Source organism: Melanostigma gelatinosum, assembly GCF_949748355.1.
Source record: "Melanostigma gelatinosum genome assembly, chromosome: 15".
Taxonomy (NCBI): domain Eukaryota; kingdom Metazoa; phylum Chordata; class Actinopteri; order Perciformes; family Zoarcidae; genus Melanostigma; species Melanostigma gelatinosum.
In genome coordinates this window covers 14,735,974-14,758,917 of record NC_136648.1, presented here as the reverse complement: position 1 = coordinate 14,758,917, position 22,944 = coordinate 14,735,974, and the positions used below count along the sequence as shown (strand labels likewise).

General features: G+C 43.2%; 1 protein-coding gene across 1 annotated transcript; it reads right to left on the bottom strand.

Moving 5' to 3' along the window:
• Positions 1-178: 178 nt before the first annotated feature.
• vwa5b2 (von Willebrand factor A domain containing 5B2) lies at positions 179-20,261 on the bottom strand (the record flags this gene model as incomplete). Its single annotated transcript, XM_079284486.1, has 22 exons — positions 179-940; positions 1,039-1,162; positions 1,350-1,461; positions 1,923-1,973; positions 2,051-2,173; positions 2,677-2,814; positions 2,900-3,259; positions 3,345-3,582; positions 11,441-11,778; positions 11,866-12,082; positions 12,164-12,349; positions 12,876-12,990; positions 14,023-14,225; positions 14,851-14,961; positions 15,075-15,251; positions 15,340-15,464; positions 15,540-15,671; positions 15,906-16,063; positions 16,178-16,403; positions 17,291-17,506; positions 18,056-18,245; positions 20,142-20,261. The coding sequence occupies 22 exons, from the start codon at positions 20,259-20,261 to the stop codon at positions 179-181; spliced, it is 4,422 nt and encodes a 1,473-aa protein (XP_079140612.1).
• Between the last annotated feature and the right edge of the window lie 2,683 nt (positions 20,262-22,944).

The window sequence follows — 22,944 nt, the reverse complement described above, 5'->3', positions numbered from 1 at the left end:
TGTGCAACTTAATATTTGAATGAATTTGGCACTAGGTTACAGTATTAGTTGATCCTGCAGATAAAATACAGGATTCCTCGTCTATGTAGAGACGTCCCTTTTTAGGAGTCGTTATTATCGGAAACAAATGATTATGCTAATCTGTAGATCGGACTCGGTTTCCTCAGATATGATTGTCTCACATGTTATTGGGGTTATAACACAACATGTTGAGCTTGATGTTCTCGTCCCAGTGGCGCAGCAGCAGGAACAGCTGTCTGGCAGCTCCCTTCAGCCCTGCCGGGTCCACTCCCTCGGGCAGCTCCTGACAGCGAAGCCAGAAGTCTGCTTTTGCTGCCACCAGCTCCCACTCCATGAAGTAGCCGGCACAGCGGTGCTCGAGCCAGGCTAGAGCCACAGCTGTGGCCCAGCTCGAGCCCTCCAGGTCCTCTTGAGCCAACTGGCTGCTCCCTTGGAGATCAGCTGGCTCTATTGAGGAGCCTTCACATACATCCGTCTCTGATCCACGACCGCTATCTGCCTGGCCGTGGCTCAGGCTCTGAGAGGGTCCGACGGATAGCTCCAAGGAGCCCTCCTCAGAGCTGGGGAGGTCAAGGGGCGAGGAGACAGGGTCTCGGTCAGACGGGTGTCTTCGGCGTAGCCTTGGTTCCAGCATCAGGGGAGTGTCGTCTGGAGTGTGGTGGAAAGGAGGGGCAGTTGGTTTGGCAAGGGAGCAAGAAGAAGGAGAAAATGTTACATGGTGGCTGGTAGGAGCCCCAGAAGGCTTGTTGGAGGCGGATAAAGATGGAGCACTGGGAGATGTGCAGCGGAATGGCGGGCTGAGACTGCGGCGGTGGAGGCTGTAAGGTGAAGCCCTTTTCAGGCGGTCCAGGGGGATCTGGACACAGTCAGAGTAGATCTCTGTCAGAAGAAAAGCTCCCGATGCCAGCTGCAGATGCACCTGATTAAAGACCATTCAGACACAGATTAATAAATGTCTTTGCACACTTGTGTGTGTATTTATTAAGTGTAGGTGTTATCCGTGTCTGCACAGCTCACCAAGGGCAGGTAGTCTGGAGCTTCAGTTTCAGGTTGCTTCTCAGTCTCTGCGGACAGACAGTGGGACTTGAGAGGAACCTGCTTCCCTGATGAGATGGAGGACCTGAGTCTGCCCAATGGAAATCTGGAATATACAGAAGAGGTTGGATTTTTGGCCTTTGAACATCCATACATTTGGATGTAGACATAATACACACCCCAACCAGAAAGTTTCCTCTCTGACGTAACTGGAGCACAAGCACTGCTATGAAGTCCCCTTCACACTGTAATGCCACATTCACAAGAATTATAATTTGGAGTGAAACTTTTACCTGGCGCCAAAGAAGCTTTCCATTGACTTGCTCTCGATAGATCGCTGTGAACGAGTGCATGAGGCACCTGTCATTGCTGGCGCTGTGGCAGAGTACGCGCTGCCCCCTACATCTGAGAAAGCAGTGTGGGATAAAACACAAACAGTATTGTGTCATCAGCGCAGTGATAACGTGATGTTTGTGGTTGTATTTAAAGGCTCAATTCACCCTTTACATGACATAGACCTAAAAAACATTTTTGTCTTGCTCTCAACATTTTGGGCTATTTTTTTTCTGGGAGAAAATGTTGCTATTAAAGTTTTTCAATGCAAGTTTAAAGATCCATCGGCTTCCTTTGCATTGGGGTGAAGACGGATATCTTTTTTTGTTCTAATTTGGGTAAATTGATCCTTTAAGGACTACCTCAGGGGTTGCGGGTGCGCATAATCAAGTCAGGAGAGAGCGGTTCAGATTTTTCTCCTTCAGTAAAGACTCACCTTGAGATTTGAATGAACTTTCTGATAAGACACCTCTAACCTCGAGACTACACTCGCACGACAATGTTTTTTCACTGATCGAGTCGACAATACTTACTAGAGTCCCAGGATGTAAGGCTACAGGGTGAGGCAGGGGTGTCATCTCTGTCTGAGAGATACAAAGATTGTTGATGACCTAAAGTCTTGAAAACAGAAATGGGTGCTGGTATCATTCAGTCTGTCTACCTGTAGAGTTCCAGGCGTCCTCAACCTCTTCACTGTCTCTGCTGGTCCGCCGTCTGCCTAAACCAACAGAATACGCCCTCTGCTTACGACTACCTGATTGGGAACTGTTCCCCAAATGCATCCCTACACACACACACACACAGACACAGACACACAGACAAAATTGTGTTCTTGAAAGGGTAAATAGGTTCACATATCTTTACCCTGGTGTAAGAGATCAAATCAGTATTTTCCTCATCATTTTAACATTGTGCAACAGGCGTTGCAAATGATTTTAGACTATGAAGGTTATGATTTATGTGGTGCTGGTTGAAACTATGTACTTACAAAAATAAATATTAAAGGTGCACTCCAGTGAGCATTAGTATCATTAAGATGGGAACTCACGAGAAACGCATAAATAAAGGAATGGTCCAAAACTAAGAAGCGGTGGCTAAATTATATCCTGATTTATAATCCAGGCTCAAAAACAAAAAAACACTTCATCCTAAAATTCCCATAATGCAACACTGAAGCATCTTTAAACAGACCCTTGCTGCCTAATTAATGCCAACATCTTTCAAACTGCACGTACCAAGTTCTGAACATAGGCTTTCAGTTAAAAATTGATTGGTAGTAAGCCACACCTGTGTTTTGGACGTCCGTGCTGTCCTGCAAGCCTTTGTTGGGGTTGCTATCAGTGATAGTGAAGGCTGTGTACATGCAGATGATGTTACAATGCTTACTGGTCTGGATAGCCTTCATGCGGTATCGCTTTGCTGAACCTAAGAAACAGTAAGGGGTAGACAGAGCGTATACCAAATAACTTAAGGTAACGTGAGATAAACGTTTGAAGTAGTTAAGCCTCACCGTGTCCACAGTCGCTCTCCTTCTCTGCCATCTTCTCAAAGTCCCGAATAACTGAGCGAGCAGTCAGTTGGTGAATGATCTCATCCCATGTTTCCCCTCCTTTTCCTTCTTCCCCTCCTCCTCCTCCTCCTCCTCCTTCTCCACATCCCTCAACTCCTGGTGACTCCTGGACCTCAGGGGTCCAGAGGTGCCCCAGGTCCATGGTGACCTCCCAGGACACGGGTCTGCCGCTCAGCAGGCCGTGAATGAGCGAGCGGCATTGACCTGGTGGAGGATCCTCCGGTGGTGCAGCAGTGAAGAGGTACTCTGGGTCTGTGAAGCTGTCCCAGTCCAGAGGAGAAGCAGGGAACAGGAGTCCATCTGAGGGTCGGAGCGAGAAAGAATAAGATGAAAAATGTGTTGGAGGCAAAATAGCAATCCTGCTTTTCTTAGAACTATAGCGTACTAGAGTCAGTGAGGCTTCGGCGGGACAGTGTGCCTCTCGATGGGGGCTTTGTCTCCCCATCGCTTTCGTCCAGTCTCCCTCCCAGCGTTTGGTCGAAGGAGACCCTCTCCAGAGCTCTCCTCAGGCGATGCATCTCCAGCTCGCCCTGGGGGGACGAGAAACTCCGTGCTGCCATGGTTGAACGGGCCAGTACTTTATGTCTCCTACGAGACTCCTCTCCTCCATCCAGACGCTCACTCTGGTTGTATAAGAGGGAAAAGCAACTGGGTTCAAAAAAAGTAGTTTAGACTGCTTGTTGGAGCTATTTATTTGATATTGTATTTTGTTATTTCATTTATAAGTAGTATTGTTTAATTATTGTAGATGTTTCATATGTTAAGATTATTTTTCTCTTTAATAGTAATTTGTTTGTTTCTATTATTTTTTGGGTAATTACTGTGGGCACCTGTTGCTATTTAAACGAGTGGCAAGGTAGGACCAGCATGCACCGGGGTGGGCGTATAGTTTTTACCAGCTACACAGGACAGGAGAGACAGCACGACAGGAGTTTGTTAATTAGTTTGTTTGCTTGTTTTATTTGCTTTATTTAATAAATACACCAAAATTGAATCCTGCTTGGACATTTTACTCTCTTCTGGCTGCGTAAAGATACCGACCACGGTGCATCAGTGGCGTTTGATTATTATTTGTTTAAGTTTGATTTAGCCGACAAATGGCCACTACATAAAGTAAAAACTACGCCCTAGGACTAAAGTAAAAGCTTAGCTCTTGGACTCAAAGGACCGATCCCACCACAGCCACAACGGGTTGGATCGTTTTTGGATTTCGTATGGATGATCAAAGAGGATTGTTTCATTCATCACTCTTGGATTCAATATCAGCGGGACAACTGCTTTGGACCGGATCAACACAGCGCTGAAACATCTCAGAAGAAACGGGTACGTGATACGACTGCCGTATAGGAAGACGGTGAAACGAGTGGAGTTTAAAAGTCTGTATTCACAGTGATGTACGTGCTTCTGGATGTTTAAGCCTGACTGCGTTGAATCGCTACAAATGGACATTGCGCAACACCCGCGCACCACTATCGGCGGCTTTCATTCATTAAAAAGCCCGACTTCAGTGTGTGTGTGTGGTGAATTGGAGGAGCGGCCTGTAAGCGCCTTTGCTGTTTGTTGCTGCACTTTACCTGCATTCACGTCCGACGGATTTGATTGATGTGTGACAAGCAGTTTGGAAGAAGTGTTCAAAATGTCTGACGTTCAGGCGACGGATGTTGAAAGGCCGTCAGCAAGAAGAGACATTAAAATGACTTCTAAAGGCTTGGAGTTCTACACGGAAATGTACCAGCAAAAGAGGACCGCACAATGCAAACAAGCCAAAAAGTGTTTGAGAAACATAAGTGATTTAATGACTTCCAATAAAAATGTAAATTCAGTGAATGCTGAGCTTTTTACATTCATCAAGTGTTACCAAGATGCAAATGACATGCATACATCTTTTGTGAGCTTACCTTTACCTCAAGATGAAGTTACAAGGCAAAATCTGTACTTCAAAGAAAAAATGACAATGTTCTATGACTTCACTGAAAAGGTAAAAGGCTGGCTGTCTGAAATGGGTCACCCATATGTGCAGCCATATAAAGATTATCTCGACCACCAAGGTGTTGCAGATGAAATAAACCCTGAGGATAGTGCTTCTAATGTGTTAAGTGTAAAGATGAACTCGGTAAAGACACATTCCCAGCTATCACGGATTTCATCAACATCATCTGCACGCATTAGCGCTGAGGCTGACAAGGCAGCTCTGATGGAGCGCGTTGCTGCTCTAAAAAGGAAACATCTAATCGAAGCTCAGGAGGAAAAGTTGGAGAGGGAAAAGGAAAAGTTGGAGAGGGAAAAGGAAAAGTTGAAGAAAGAAAAGGAACAATTGGAACTTGAAACGGAATTGGCAGCTACAAGTGCAAAGCTTCATGTCTTGGAAATAAATTCATCCCAGCGTGGCTCAAAATGTTCAGACGGAATGAACTCTTATGTTGAAAGGAACAAGTTCAAAGAAGCAAGACTATTAAATCCCCATGCCTACACCTTTGTTCCTGTTGAAAAGGATGTTATTTCTGTGTCTGATCCCATAATGCAACCACAGGTTGTTAGGCCTAAACAAAGGTCAAACACACCAATTGATGAGATGCTCGTAAAGACTGATTCTCCAGGTCAAACGACACAAACTGTGAATGAAAGTCAAGCAGGACTTGTGCAACCTCAACCCCATCAGAATGACATTGTAAATGTGATGCAAAGACAAAATGACATCGCTGCTCTGCTGGTCCAGCAAAATCTGTGCTCTGTCCTGCCTGTAAGAAACATTCCTGTGTTTGATGGAGACCCTCTTCAGTACAGGTCTTTTATCAGAGCTTTTGAAAATGGAGTGGAGGAGAAGACAACTAATTGGAGTGACTGTTTGCACTTTCTCGAACAATACACCAGGGGGCAGCCAAGAGACTTGGTGTGCAGTTGTCAACATCTACCTTCAGATCAGGGATACCACAGAGCCAAAAGTCTTCTCGCAGAGCACTTTGGAAACGAATACAAAATTGCATCTACGTATATGGAAAAGCTTCTCAGCTGGACGACTGTTAAAAGTGAAGATCTTAAAGCATTGCAATCATTTTCCCTGTTTCTTCGAGGATGCTCAAATCTAACAGAGCAAATGATGCATATGAAGGAACTGGACCTACCATCTAATATGAGGAGCATCATCTTGAAACTTCCTTATAAGTTAAGGGAACGGTGGAGAAATGTTGCTTGTGATCTGCAAGAGCGACGTGGCCAGAGAGCACTGTTTGAGGATCTTGTTGCTTTCATTGAAAAACAAGTCAGAATTGCCTCAGATCCACTTTTTGGCAACATTCAGGACTCACAACCTACCAACTTGAAGGTCTCCAACGTTAGTTACTTGAAGCAAAGGAAAAAAGGAAGCAGCTTTGCCACCAACGTTACTGCAGTGAAAGAAGGAGTCATCACTCAGTACACAGGAAACAAGACGTCTTCCTCTCTTCACAACTGTCTGTTTTGTAAACAAAGTCGTCACTCATTGGATAAATGCTCACAGTTTAAAGTTAAAGGACATCGTGATAAAATTAATTTTATCAAAGAACAGGGTATTTGTTTTGGTTGCCTGAAAGTAGGCCACACAAGCAAAGACTGTAGGAGTCGCTTGGATTGCAATGTGTGTCACCAAAAGCACCCAGGAGTCCTTCACATAGAGTGGCAAGACAAAAGAACAACCTTTCAACAAGCCCAACAGTCTGTGAGCCCTCCAAGTGTCTCAACCACCATGTCTCAAACCTGCGGCCATATCGGGGCTGGTTATGAAGATAATTCCATCTTTTCTATTGTCGCAGTCAAAGTCAAGAGCCAGAGAGGTAACAAAACGGTGCAGACATATGCCTTCTTGGATCCAGGGAGTTCCGGCACATTCTGTACAGAGGACTTGGCAAGAAAACTGAACTTGAAGGGTAAAAGGACTAGTATTCTGCTGAGAACAATGAATCAAAAGAAGATCGTAAATGCACATATTCTGTCAGGCCTTGAAGTGTCTGGTATGAGCACAAACGATTTCATTGAGTTACCTGATGTTTTAACTCAAAGAAGCATGCCTGTTTCTGCACTCAACGTCCCACGAGAGGAGGATCTTGATCAATGGTCTTACCTCAAGGATGTTAAGCTCCACGACATTGACGCAGGTGTTGAGCTACTAATTGGAACTGATGCTCCCAAAGTGATGGAGCCTTGGGAGCTGATAAACAGCCAGGATGAAGGGCCTTATGCGGTCAGAACCAGAGTTGGTTGGGTCATTAATGGTCCACTTCGCGGCAGTAGGAGTAAGAGTGGCTGCCCTGCTGTAACAGCCAACCGAATCTCTGTGGAACATCTGCAAGGAATGCTGGTTAAACAGTATAACCATGACTTTAATGAGAGATCATCAGAGGAGCAGATTGAAATGTCCAGAGAAGACATCAAGTTCATGAATGTTATGAGCAACACAACAGTATTAACTGGAAACCATTACTGTATTGACTTACCTTTCAGACAGGAAAATTCTGTCTTGCCTAACAATCGCTGTGTTGCAGAACAGCGCCTCCGAAGCCTGAAAAGAAAATTTGTCAAGAATGTTCCATTTAAGGAGGAATATACCGCATTCCTAAACAACATGATAACTCAAGGATATGCTGAGATGGTACCTGCTGATCAACTCGAACAAAGTGATGGAAAGGTGTGGTATATCCCTCATCATGGAGTCTATCATCCCAGAAAAGGCAAACTAAGAGTTGTTTTTGATTGTGGAGCAACTTTTAAAGGGACATCACTGAACTGCCAGCTCTTGCAGGGACCTGATCTCACTAACACTCTTATTGGAGTCCTCGTCCGATTTAGGCAAGAGCCCGTTGCAGTAATGGCCGACATCCAAGCCATGTTTCATCAAGTTCGTGTCTCAGAAAAGCACATCAACTTTCTCCGCTTCCTCTGGTGGTCTGATGGTGACACTGCGCAGTCTCCACTGGAGTATCGGATGAAAGTACATCTGTTTGGAGCTGTATCCTCACCAAGTTGTGCAAATTATGCTTTGAGGAGAACTGCAGATGATAATGTCCAACATTTCCCTCCAGAAGTGACAAATACAGTCAAACATAATTTTTATGTGGATGACTGCCTGAAATCCATGGCGTCAGAGGAGGAGGCACTGCAAATAATCAAAGATTTGAATGCGCTCTGTCATAAAGGAGGATTCAATCTTTCAAGATGGATCAGCAACAGCCGCACAGTGCTGCTGTCAATCGCTGAGGACAAAAGACCAAAAGAAATGGTGGAACTGGATTTGGATACAGACCAACTTCCAATGGAGCGAGCATTAGGACTAGAGTGGTGCATTGAAACTGACAAGTTCAAGTTCAGGACATCACTACAACAACAGCCAAACACCAGAAGAGGCATTTTGTCAGTGGTCAGCTCACTTTATGACCCTTTGGGATTTCTAGCCCCATTCAGCATGCCAGCCAAGCTGTTACTGCAGGAGCTTTGTAGGAGAAACTTGGGTTGGGATGACACTATTTCCCACTCTTTCGCTGAACAATGGTCTAATTGGCTTGAGGACCTGCAAAGGATGTCTGAGTTCAAAGTGGACCGCTGTATTAAGCCCAGAGACTTTGGAGAACCTGCTACAGCACAACTTCACCACTTTTCTGATGCCAGTCAAGTTGGCTATGGAACTGTGTCTTACGTGAGATTGGAAACTGATGATAAAGTACATGTTGCATTTCTCTTGGGAAAGGCCAGAGTTGCCCCACTAAAGCAGACCACAATTCCTCGACTGGAACTCACAGCCGCAGTTCTTGCAGTTCGTGTGGATAAAATGCTTCGGAAGGAGTTGCAACTCAAGCTGGAGAAGTCAGTCTTCTGGACGGACAGTACAACAGTCCTTAAGTATATCTCTAGTGAAACCAGACGATTCCACACTTTTGTGGCAAACAGAACCTCTTTCATCAGAGAAGCAGCAGATGTAGATCAGTGGAGATATGTGGGTTCCAAGGATAATCCAGCAGATGAAGCATCAAGAGGAATGAGAGCTGAGGATTTCCTGAAAGGCAGGAGATGGATAAGTGGACCTGAGTTTCTCTATCAGTCAAAGAAGGAGTGGCCTAAACTTGATGGGAATCTTGAGGTGATTTCTGCAGATGACCCAGAGGTCAAAAGGGACTTAATGGTAAATGCTATCATCAAGGATTTGGAAAATGCCACCAACCACCTGATCTACTATTTTTCATCTTGGACTAGACTAAAAACATCTGTGGCTTGGTTTCTGAAGGTCAAGGAACGTCTCTTGTTATTGGGACAGAAGAGAAAGGAGTTTTGTGCTTCTGCAGGCCTCAGAAAGGACGATCTGAAGAATCGGGAGCATGAAGTGCAAAGAAAAGTTCAAAGCTTTAAAGCCACACTCAAAGGACAAAGAATAATACCTGAAGATCTTGCTAAGGCAGAGCAGTCAATCATTCAATATGTACAACGACACAAGTTCAAAGCTGAAATTGCCTCACTGAAAGGATGCTTTAAAAACATCCACAAAGAAAGTCCGCTGTACAAACTAGACCCAGTAATGGATGATGAAATTCTCAGAGTTGGTGGTCGGCTGAGTAAAGCAGCACTGCCAGCAGAATCCAAACATCCAGTTATTTTGTCCAAAGACCTGCATGTATCCACGCTGATTTTGCGCCATATCCATCATCAGCTGGGACATGCTGGAAGAAATCACATGCTGTCAAGGTCACGGCAAAAGTACTGGATCATCAATGCAAATTCCGCTGCCAGGAAAGTCATATCTGACTGTGTTGTTTGTAGACGCAACAGAGGAAAGCTTGGTGAACAGAAGATGGCAGACTTGCCGGAGGAGAGAGTGTTGCCTGATAAAGCTCCTTTTACAAATGTTGGAGTTGACTATTTTGGGCCCATCAATGTTAAAAGAGGAAGAAGTCTTCTGAAGAGATATGGAGTGCTTTTCACCTGTCTTACCAGTCGTGCTGTGCATTTGGAAGTGGCATATACACTAGACACAGACTCCTGTATAAATGCAGTACGAAGGTTCATCTGTAGACGAGGTGCAGTCTCCACTATCAGGTCGGATAATGGCACAAACTTTGTTGGAGCCAACCGGGAGCTGAAGGAAAGTCTGGCTGTTCTGAATCATGACAAAATTCAAAGGGCTTTGGTCCAGGATGGCATAAAATGGAACTTTAACACCCCAGCAGCTTCCCATCAAGGCGGCATCTGGGAGCGCCTGATTCGTTCAGTGAAAGGTGTTCTCACCTCAGTTCTGCAACAGCAAATTCTGGACGATGAAGGGCTCCAGACTATTTTCTGTGAGGTTGAAGCAATTCTAAATGACAGACCCATCACAAAAGTCTCAGATGACCCAGATGACCTTGAAGCTCTCACACCAAACCACATTCTAATGTTAAAAGGCAAACCAATCATGCCACCAGGACTATTCATTCAAAGTGATCTGTACATCAAGAAAAGGTGGAAGCAAGTACAGTACATGGCTGAACTCTTCTGGAAGAGATGGATCTCTGAGTACCTGCCTATAATGCAAGAGAGACAAAAGTGGACAAGGCCAAGAAGAAGCCTCACTGCTGGAGACATTGTCCTTGTTGCGGACTCTACAGCTCCAAGAGGATCTTGGATGATGGGAAAAGTTTTGGAGGCAAGACCAGATACAAAGGGGCTGGTGCGGTCTGTGCGACTTCAAACCAGGACCAGCATTCTGGAGAGGCCGGTGACGAAGCTCTGTCTGCTTTTGGAAGCAGCAGACTAAACATCATGGACTGATGTTTTCTCGACCTCTATTTTCTCTCTCTCTAATCTTTCTTTTTGTTGTAGGAGTCAAGAAGAAGATTAACTTTAGGTCATGTTTATTATAGGAATAGCTCGTTTGAGAATAATAATTGTGATATTATGCACAATTAGGGGCCGGAATGTTGGAGCTATTTATTTGATATTGTATTTTGTTATTTCATTTATAAGTAGTATTGTTTAATTATTGTAGATGTTTCATATGTTAAGATTATTTTTCTCTTTAATAGTAATTTGTTTGTTTCTATTATTTTTTGGGTAATTACTGTGGGCACCTGTTGCTATTTAAACGAGTGGCAAGGTAGGACCAGCATGCACCGGGGTGGGCGTATAGTTTTTACCAGCTACACAGGACAGGAGAGACAGCACGACAGGAGTTTGTTAATTAGTTTGTTTGCTTGTTTTATTTGCTTTATTTAATAAATACACCAAAATTGAATCCTGCTTGGACATTTTACTCTCTTCTGGCTGCGTAAAGATACCGACCACGGTGCATCAGTGGCGTTTGATTATTATTTGTTTAAGTTTGATTTAGCCGACAAATGGCCACTACACTGCTATTATATTTTTCCTTGCAACCACATACGTCTAAATTTAAAATATGTTCGGGTTATCTGTTTGTACTGTATCTAGTTGTGATATTTTGTACATTACAGTACTTCTATGATGTGTATACAATATCAATTGCACCTTTTCTACCCCGTTATCGGGGGTTTCTGCTGAGAGGTTTTGCTGCCATGCAGAGTCTGCCCAGCGAGACAGGGACGACCTCTGTTCTGGAGGGGGCATCTTTTCAAGGCCTTGGGGTAGAGACCCAGTATCCAGCACTGAACCAGAGGAGTGAGGGTCCGGGAGAAAGACCCCGCCTGCAGAGTCAGAGTTGGACGAGGCGTGCATGTGTGAGTGGGACTGTGTTTGAAGACTCCGCTCACTACTGAGGGAGCAGCGAGTAAGGACGTACTGCTCCTGGATATATGAGCTCTCCTGGATCCTCCTCCTCACGTCACTGGACCAGTCTAGCCCCACACCTAGAGTGGATAAAAGCCCAACACGAACCACAATGGTATGAGGTCTTGATTTATACTCACTACAAGATCGACTGATGAGTGACTGACCTGGGCTGGTTCCAGGATCTGTGTTTTTGGCGCAGGAGAACTCGGAGGAGATTTCCCTGGAAATCTCCCTCAGCGCCTCCTCCAGGTTGGCGCCATTGGCACATGTCACCACAGGCATTAACTCGGCGGCAGGGGAAGGTGAAAGCTCATCATTTGACTGTCCAAAGACTGAACCCGTGGAGCCTCGGTGTACACCTTTATAGCCCCGTCCTTGAGACTATACAAAAGTTAGATTAGATATCTGCTTTCCTATGCAGACACACACAGACGTACTTTTAAAGAATGTAGTTACGTATACCTCTGTCCTTTTTGCTTTGAAATACGTCATATCATATAGAGTGCAATATCCAATTAGACGATTCCCAGGGTAGAGCGGAGGGATTTCATTGGGTGAAAGAAAAGCTTCCATGTTTTCTGGCAGATACCAGTCAATCCGTACGTCAGTCAGCACAGGTTCAAAGGCCTTTTTCAGAGACTTTATTAACTGAGGAGATAGATTGAGCACATTATTTCTAAATTGAAGGCTTTACAATTCATTTTTACAACTGAATAGTGTCCAGTGGTGCAAGAGTACCAAAACATTCATGTGAAATACTCCAGTGTTGCATTCAAAATTGTACTCAAGTAAAAATACATAAGTATCATCAGCAAAATGTACTGAAAGTATCAAAATCTCAGTACTTTTTTTGCCCATGTGGTATTTCATTATTAGTAGTAAAACTGATTCCTCATTGTGGACTAAAAGTAGTAATTTATTGCTGTAGATGTTGAAGGTGTAGCCACTTTAACTACTTTGTGTAGTAGTAAGTAAGTGAAGTAGAAAAGTATACTTAAGAAGGGTACTTGAGAAAATGTACTTTACTCTTCACTGCTGATGGCTTGTGATACGCAAAAAGGCAAATGTGAAGAACTAAATCTGTATGTATTTATCTCGTATGTAAGCTCATGCTTATAATTGTTCTGCAATTCATATTTCTTCCAATAAGTGGCAGTGTTGCATTGCTGCTGACCTTGGGCTGAAGTCTCTCCTCATCATCCAAGAACTCTGTCGTCCCTCCTGTCAGTTTGGCAACGCCCTGCAAGAGTCTCCTGCAGGCTCGAGGACCAAGGCCCAGGCCAAAGCATCTGCATCGATGATACAGTTCTCCATTTTTACATTTTTTAAATTTAATTTCAGTTATTGTGTTACAGCGTGGTCTTTGATGCACTGCCTGCACTAACATGTACAATGTGCTCTGGACTTGTGTTTCCATGTCAACAAATCCACTACGAGCCTTTTGCAGCAACTCAGTATCTATTTGTGAAACCCTAATAGCATACAAAGGCTTCCATGTGTCTAAGAAAAGAGAACATTTGGAGCCATTAAACACAAAGAACTGTTATTTTGGTACTCAGAGGGATCACAAACCATTTGGCTAATTGGGAGTTTGAAAAGAGCAGGTGACAGAATAATTGAAAGGGCTGAGATCCTGCTTGTGTGCTGTCTCTAAAAACAGCAAGTCAGTCTGTTGGCCAGATACTGTTAGCACTAACTGAACAACAAGACAGAAAAACACAATGATTTAAATACAAGGCCTATTTTTGTGACATGTAACAGTTCTTCATTGAAATGAAATGTATTGAGAATAACGAAAGATTTACATAGTATGCGAAGGGACAGCCAAAACACAGTGGAGAAAGACAGCCGACCAGGAGAATACTAATGAGAGATAAATGGAGTTATTGTGCATTGCTGAAGGGCCTCAGGACAACCCTGAGGGGCGTGTCTCTTACTGCAGAGGAGAGCACTTAACGGGATTACTGGGCGGGGCAGAAAAATACCTCAGCCCTTTCTTTTCTTTCTTTCACAGTGCTTTGGGCTCAGTTCTTCAAGATCAAGATCACTGTTTGCTTGTCTCTTCCTCTCCTTCCTCCTCCAGATGGTGTCTCTTTCATATGTATCACCTCATTCTGCCTGCACTCACTGCACTCCATCCCTCTCTGCTTCCTTGTCACATGCCAGCCATAGAATAAATCTTTGGTAACTAGTTGTTCGACTTAATGTCCATTTTGTGTGTTTTTTTGCCTCAGATTGGATATCCACCTTGTGCCTCGCTGTACCTTTCCTCACACATGATGGGTCAAATATCTAACTGCAGATAGGTTTTAGCTCATTACCTGCCAGCGCACGTGTTTCTTCGGACCAGCTCCAGCACTTTAGCCACATTGCTGATGGATCCATCTGTGATGATGAAGACCTGGCGAGGATATGAGCGCTGCATTGGCTGCTGGTACACCCAGGACAGCGCCCCCAGCAGGTTGGTGCCTCGCATGTCAGCTCTCATCCTCTGGGTGTACTCTAATGCCTGCATTAGAGTGACCTGAGGCAGAGAAGAAGAAAAGCAAAGATGCCATCAGACCTACAGTAAAGGTGGGAAAAGCAAGCATCAACCAACAGCATCTGTCCAACTGCGAGACGCTGCCTGTGCAAACATCACCCATGTTGTCAAGATTCCCCAATTAGCCTGTGAGGGTGGCAAAGAATTGAATCGGCAAATCTCTAATAAAGAGAGAGCAAACACACATGCATTAGCACCTGCCTTCACACCACCTCGAATCACACTTTGGACAAACATGCCCGACAGGCGAGGAGATGGAAGGACATCTCGTGCCTTAGTGAAAATGCACGAAAGGTCACCATATGCTCAGTAATATGTGGAACGACTGTTTGTCCTTGCAGCCCCTGGTCTGGAAAAAACCTGATACTCTGCTACTAAGGCAACGCATATTGCCTGATTAGAAGCTCGACAAAATAGAACAGATTGTCCAAAATGGGCGAAAAACATCCGCTTTCCATGAACATGATCCAAATGCTGCATGTATTGTCTTTCACTGAAAATAATTCATACGTAATTAACAATAACATGATTTGTTTCACTGAAAATCCTGTAAACAAGACAGATACAGATAATTATCCAATCTATAAGGTTACTGCATAAAACTGACATCAGTGCAGAGCTTGCTGGAGGTGAACAGAGGCTTGATGGTGGTTCCAAAGCCCAGAACGTTGAGCATGGTGCCAGACGGGAGACTCTTCAATGCCACCACCATGGCATCCTGCGGAAACATGAAGGGACAGACAGGATGGAGCCAGATCAACATACGTCTCTTAATGTCAAGACTAAAATCTGGTCCAGTGGTATGTTTTCATCCTGCCTGCAGCAGCTCACCTTTACATGGTGGATGTTGGTGCCACTCATGCTGCCGCTGCGATCAATAAGGAACAACAGCTCTCTGGTGGCTTTGTGCAGCTCCAGAGGTTCACGCAGCAAGTCGGGACAGAAGTTGAGCATCAAGACGGGGCTGCTCAGAATGTCCTTGTGGTATCGCTTCCTCACAAACTCCAGCTGCAGGCCAAGTGGAACAGCAGCATGTGTTTATGCAGTAACACCGTCAGAGTACATGAATAGGGACACATCATGAGTAATCACTAACCTTCCTCTCAGGTTGGGAATCTTTGCGAATGCAGCGAATGAAATCCCGACGGGAGTAGATCTGCTGTTCATACTGGCTGAACGAAAGCCTGCCTCGCTCTAATATGACCAATGGGCTGTGAGGTTCTGTGGAGGACGTTTGTTAATTGAAGTCATATTCAGGTATTGGGGGGGGGGAAGTGGGTACACTTTTCTACTCACCACTGAGGTGCAGAATGATCTCTATGTGTCTGTCAAACGGATGCTCCTGTGCCAAGGTGATGTAGGTCGCTGAGGCACTTTGGGCACTGGGGTCTGCATCTGCCCTCAGAGCGTGAGTGGGGCTCTCCAGTCCTATAAACCAGTTTAGGAAGAAATAAAGAAAAGCTAATCATTGTTATATGCATTTATGATCAGTAATGATTACTCTTTTTTTTACTGTAGGAGGAGATTGAGTCCTCAGTCTATCCTTTGGATTTTGTGTTCTGGCTGTGCTTGGATTCAGGCCCTGTCTGTAAACCGTTCATTTTATTTTGTAATGAGATTGCCCACCATTCTAACACATCACAATGACTCAGTCAACCGTACCGGCCAGTAGGCAGGCCCCTCTGACCAGTAGCTGGAAGTTCAGTTCATAAGGTGCCAGGTTGGCAGCTGGACTGGTGAAGATGGAATAGGCACACTGCTGCTCAGAGTCTAGGGCCCGGTCCTGTTTTCCTGAGGTGGCACCAAAGCAGCTGGTTGGTCTGAGAAGGAGAGAAATGTAAAGTATTTTGGAAAACAAAATACAGTGGTCAGTTACATTTAATTCATTTAAAAGGATAATGTTCAGTACAATTGTGTTTTTTTGACATAAATACCCAGTTTCTTCAGATTTCCCCCCGTTTTCACTCTTGCTTGGAGTCATCTGGCCAGTGACGATTGGTGTCAGCAATGTGGGGTAGACAATGCTGATTGCTCCATTTTCTAATGTGGGGAGTTCGAGTGTGGTGCTTATGATAACGGACACTATATCCATGGGGCCAATGACGCCTGTGCTCACGATGAAGGTGGTTCTTTCAAGGTCTTCGTCCAGGATGAGATGTCCTAAAGGTCAAATACAGCAGTTACTCAGATCATACAACAACTCAAAAAGACATAGTGGACAGAGGCGGGGCTGAATCTCATCTTTTCTTTATTTTATAAAAAAAATAAAAGGCCCTCCCATCATCTTTATTTTTTAGATCCTTATTTTGACACTACAGTGCCCTCTCTCAATATCTCAAAATAATGTATTTATGGCAAACACATCAACAACATATATCACAATAAAAATATCAAAAGACATTTCGGCAGTACCTCCAAAGAGCACACCGTTAAATGACAAAATATGTATTAATTATCTTGTTAATTACTTGTAAATTAAAGTCCAGTACTCACTGACATGCATGTCAAGATATTTTATTAAATCAATCCCACAAGAGATGAATCAAATGAAATGTACCGCTGGGACAAGAACATTAAAAAGACACATTTTTCTGACTACCTTCCCTTCAAAAAAAGAACAAACAAACTGAACCCCTAAGAATTTTGTACAGTGACAAATATAAAATCACTCATGCCTTGAAATGAAATAAATAATCTAAGATTGCAAAAGGGTTACTTGAATCTGTGTTGTGTTGGCTGTATTAGAGAATATATTCCATGCACATGATATCACCGTTTCCAATAAAATACTCCCCACTTCAAGTTGATATACGTTTGTACTAAGTGAACGCCCTATCACCATTAGGCAGGCAGCCAAATCTATTTGCCTCCCTCAACTGTCTGTCCTAAGAGCGGATAAAACAGGACAGAAAAGGGACTGTGGCTATATTTGTATTCATGCAGACACCAGATCATTACAGCAGTAGACCATGGTCCACATTACATTGTCGTACAAATGACCATTTTTATCTACAAAGAAAATACCGGGAGTGTCCTCCCATCCTCACCGTTGGTGCATTGCATGTCAAGGCTGGAGCTCCCACAGCAGCCCCACTCCCGGCCATTCCCACAGTGGCCTTCAAGACCAGATCCAGGGAAGCAATCCGAACAGCAGTCCTTAAGCTTCCCTCGGCTCTGTATCTGGACCCCCACCAACCGGCCCGCAATCACAGCCTCAAAGCCGACCACAACCTCCTTTTCCCCGAGAGGGTACACAAAAACACCTAGATGACCAGAAATGACACACAAAAAAAATAATGTCAGCCTTTTGCATTAATTTAGAAAGCAATCAAACTACATAACATATAAGTACAATATATCTTATACGGGCATGATAAATATTGACTGTTGCTGACTGTTTGCTTAACGTGTTTGGTGTCTGACCAATTTTGGATGGTTACATTTAAATGCAACTTTTGACAACTTTTCAGCTTAGATTGACTTTAATTGTTTTGCTCTTGATATAATAAATGTTTGAATTCTCTAATGCAACCGTTCTTGGTGTTATTTGTGGTGTTCCTCAAGGATCAATCCTCATGCCTCTTCTATTGCAATAATGCATTTTGTTGCCTCACACCGACAACATCCTGTACTTCTGTTTTGAAGCTTGACTAAAGTAAACAGTTTACTTTTCTTCCAACTCAAACCCATCTCAACTTCTTCCTTTTTCTGATTTGATGACATATGGAGTCAAATACAAATGCAATTCCATTCAAAATACAGTTGTTTATTGTTATTGATTATTACTTGAGAGTTAAGAGTGAATCATGTACCTTCTACAGACTCCATGTCAGCATTAGCATAGGTAAGGTGTGCAGTGATGCCCAGGGAGCAGCCGTTGGCACAGGACTTGATGCAGGAGGCCTTGAGTAGCAATGGTTCCCATGTAGAGCAGTTTCTCAGTCCCACCATCTTCCCAGGGCAGCAACACGCCTCTATTCTGCTGGTTGCACGAGAACACAGCTAAGGGAAATGGTCTGAGCAGGCAGGAAGAGGAATATGTGAGTGTGCATTTAAATTCTCTCATTTTTCCATTCACAGAGCAGTAATCTTTGTAAATCAGACCTGATATTTGCTGCATTAATTAAAATGTCCATTGGTTTCACATTTTGTATGTAAACTGCATACGCCTGCCAGATAGCTATAATGTATGTACACATCAGCTGTTGGACATGTAACCAAGCTATCTCCTCTCCTAAGGCTCTTAGCAACCAACTGTGATAGTTTCAGTGCAAGAGGCTTCGTCAATCATTAACTTTGCAGGTCAGCACTTACTCCACTACGCATCATGCCTATCATATGCGATCAGTGGCCGAGCTGTATGCAAATGTATGTAAACTTACGTCTCCCATCTAACTCTTACTTAACTGCACTCTTAGTTAACTGCAAGAACCTAGAAAGTAATAAACTATCGACTATACTCTTCTGATCTTTAACGGAAATTTTGTAACAAAACAAACCACCAACTAGACCCAATTTCCTTTGGAGTTTCCATTCGTACAACTCAAGCTGTACGCAATAATTCTTCATGACTGACCACTTAATAACTTTAAGTGCAGCAGGTGCAAAGACCAGTGTGCAGATTGCAGCTTAGCGAATGGTAGACTGCACAAAACTGTGTGTGTGCATTTGTGTGCGCGCACACACGCGTGTAGTTGTTCGTGCATGTGCATGTGTGCGTGTGTGTGTGTGTGTGTTTGCTGTGGTCCAGGTAATGGCTTTTTCACATCTACCTTTTTAACAAGATCAACAGCCTCCATCTGGCTACTGTGCTCTCAGCTCATAACAGGCAAATAATAAATGCCTGGTTGGTTAAAGAAGGACAAACTGATGCTGTCACTATACACACTAAAGTAAGTACAACATCACACCCCCCTGTAGACTGCTGAGACTTACAGCTTTGGCAAAGCTGATGAATAAGCCAGACAGTGTGCTCAGCTTCATCAGTGAGACAAAAAAAGCAGATAATGACTTCTTTAAACATTATTAGTTGGTTGTGTGTGTGGTTTTACTTAAAGTATGTCAACACATGGTGCAGAATGAACGATGTAAACAGTACACATGCACCTTATAACATCATGAAGTTCTGCCTGAAATTCAAATGCAAATATCTACCAAAAAACAACAATCAGTAACACATTTTTGATAAATTGCAATGTAAGTATAGCAGCTGTTATCAATAGAAGTAAAACATTCAAAGTAAATCAAGATCAAAAAACCTTTTGCATTTCTGAGCTTCAATTATTCTGTCTGGGTGTTTGCAGTATCATAGCTGGCCAAGAGTTAGCTCTGGGCAACACTGCAGTCCCCTTATGTTATGGTACAAGCTTCAGATAACAAGCAAAAGAATCATACAGGAACACTTACTGTTCAGGGTCTGATAATCTGCCTCTGTGTCCAGTGTCTGCATCACTCCACCATCACATCTGCTCCCAGTGACACAACGGTAGGAGTTTTCCTGGTAACAGATACTGCTCTCTCCTCTCCCTCTCTCTCCCTCTCTCTCTCTCCCTCTCCCTCTCTCTCTCTCTCTCCCTCTCTCTCTCTCTCTCTCATTCCACCAGTTTTCCCTACAAGGACAACAATCATTTCACAGAGAGTCATATATTCAGAAATATGATTTTACAAATATGGTACAAAACAGTTACTAAATATGAATATAATTAGCATGCACTAAAAGACCATTGCTGGTCTAACCTGGTATGAGACATCAAAGCCAAAACTGGAGTAAATGTAACATATATTTTCAGTATCAGGCAACCAGTATATACATACTAAAATGCCAGTTTTGGAAAGCATGGAAATGTCATTATTTTATAAGTGAAATGTCCTCTGCTTACCGACTCGGACCTGAACCACAGAGCTGATCAGAAAGTATGATCCTGAAGCTGCTGTTCGGTTACAAGCTAACACACAACGGTAAGTGAGGCAGAGCCTGCTTCTCATCCAGACAATTGGCTGTGATGGTAGCAGCACCATAATTCATGGCTAATGGCTTGGCCAGAAAGATGAGGGGGGGGGGGGGGGTTGTGTGTTCTTCCTCTCCCAGCAGGTCAGTCAGAGAGCAGCAGCAGGCATGTGTAGGTGAGACCAAAGAAGAAGCTGCTGTTTGTCCCCTATTCTCCAGTTTAGTGGGTCCAATGCTACAAACTTGAAAAAGGAAAAAAAAAAACACATGGAATGGCAAGCAAGTAATCGACATATGACCATGAATAACTATTGTTACTGTGTGTTGCTTTTTGTCTTCTTTTATTTATGAATCTAAACGTAATCAAAGCATCATTGTTATTTCTCATTTAACATACTGTATATAGTCTTTATTATATATTATTTATGATATATATATATATATTTAAATGTAACAGAATAGCAAAAGCATTTTTTTCCCATTAATTCCCATATGACACATAAGTGATCAGGCGGACTTGTACTGTGATTAAAAATCAACATTTTGTTTGCCAGTTTAACTGCTATCTTTACATTAATCATTGTTTGCATTAATCATTGTAGCAATTGCTTTTCAATTGAATAAGCAGTCATAACTTGTCTTTTGTTAATTAATAATTTCTTGTTAATGTGTGCAGAAGTGTAAAATCCATTAAATGTGTTATTGCTATATCTAATTTAATTTTCCTTCATTTTGCCCAAACATTTCTTTTTTTACGGTGGAAGTTTCCATTACTTTGATTTAGTACGCCCCAGGATGAAGGTACCATTCAACATCAAGACAGACAATGAGGTTAAAGGCCTACTTTTGTTTGACTGGTAAAACAGAAGATTAGCATAAGGAGTACCAAAATAACTGCCTCATCTAAAAGGGCAGTAAATCATTATTATATTGCTTTTAGTAACTGGTAATTATAATATATTCAAAAGTTTACCCCATTAAAGGGCCACTAAAACCAGAATACACAAGATTGTTTGTTTTTCTGATTATTTCTTTATTTTATTATATGGCACATGGTTGGTTTGCAGGTGTGTGTGTGTGTGTGTGTGTGCGCGTGTGTGTGTGTGTGTGTGTGTGTGTGTGTGTGTGTGTGTGTGTGTGTGTGTGTGTGTGTGTGCGTGTGTGTGTGTGTGTGTGTGTGTGTGTGCAAGCGACAGGAAGACAAAGAGAAAGAAAAGGACAGCTAGGGTCGGAGATGTGTAATTCCTCCTTTTGATATTTCATCTGGAAGTCTGTTTTGATGTTCATGTTGTGACATAACACTGAAATCCTCTCTTAGTGTGAGTGAGCGAGTGAGTGACTGAGTGAGTGAGAGTGCGTGAGTAAGTGAGTGAGTGAGGGAGTGAGGGAGAGAGAGTTAGTCAGTATTTTCAATCTGTGTCTCATACTGCCTCCATGTGGCCTTTTACATTTTCTCTATTTCTATTATTGTCTTTAGTCCCTGGAGAAGGAATTCAAGTCAATTAAAATCTTCGCTTTTTAAATAATGCTCTTTTGGCTAGTTCAGTTAAGACTGGGTTTGCACCATAGACTGCATATGAAGACATAAGCTCTCTCTCTCTCACTCTCACACACTCTCTCTCTCGCTGTCTCTCGCTGTCAATATTCTGCTGACTGTGCAAAGAGCTAATAAAGGCATTACTGATCTAGCAGAAGATAAGCCGGAATCAAGTAATCAAATGTGTGATCCTATAAAACTCACTCTTTTCACTCTGTTATATATCCATGCATTCAAGGGTCTGCTAGTGTTACCTCAAATAAATCATGCAGAGCATAGCAGGTCCAGCAGAGGGTAATAACTCTGCCAGACTGGACTGGAACTCTATTAAAAGAAGTTCCATACTGTGACACTAGATGTCAGCCTTTTTCTCCATTTCTAGCTGTCTGGTGCTCCAAAGAGGAGCTATCGTCAACGTGTAGTTTTGTCAATGGCACATAGTGCATAAGTTTAGTTCACAGTTTTCACACTTAAAATTCTTTCCAGTTTTGCTTTCATACGGCCAGACTTACAAATTCTCCATCCTCATCTGTCTAATGCATCTAATACAAAGATGGAGCTGAGGGAAGCTGAGTGAATTGATGAGCAGGTTTGTGTATGCACATGGAAGCTGGTGAAAGCAATAACTGGGCATGCTGTCGTAGCAGGAACACTGCACCAGAGGGAACCCACTGGATCACAGAATCAGGAGCACTGGTTTCTAACAATAGACCATTTTAGTTGGCAATTCAACAGTGTTGAACAGTTGATTAATTGCATCGGTATAACAAGCTCATTCTGTTTCTGTTCATTGTGGCTTTGGGTGGAAAGAGTGTGAGGCTGTGTCTTAACCACCAGCAGGTGGACAGAGTCAATAAGTGCAAACAGGCCAGCTCAAAACCACTAAGGCACACTGAGAGGCACATCTTAGCCTGGACTCGTGGACTCGTAAGGACAGAAGGACACGTGGCCAGTTAGGGGATTAACTGCAGGTTTTCACCCCTCACATTTAGCCCAGATGTCAAAGATACAGCCTCGGTATCACCGACCATCAAAGCATCATTCTCGTAACCCCATGTTACGGCTGGGCTGAGAAGACAAAGGACCCTTTGGTTTTCCATAAATAAACATTCACAAACAGAATCAAATGTATGTTTAATTGAATCATGAAATAAAAAATGTATTTCGTCAAGCTACTCGTAAATTACATTTTAGCAAGTACTATTAGTCAATAAAAA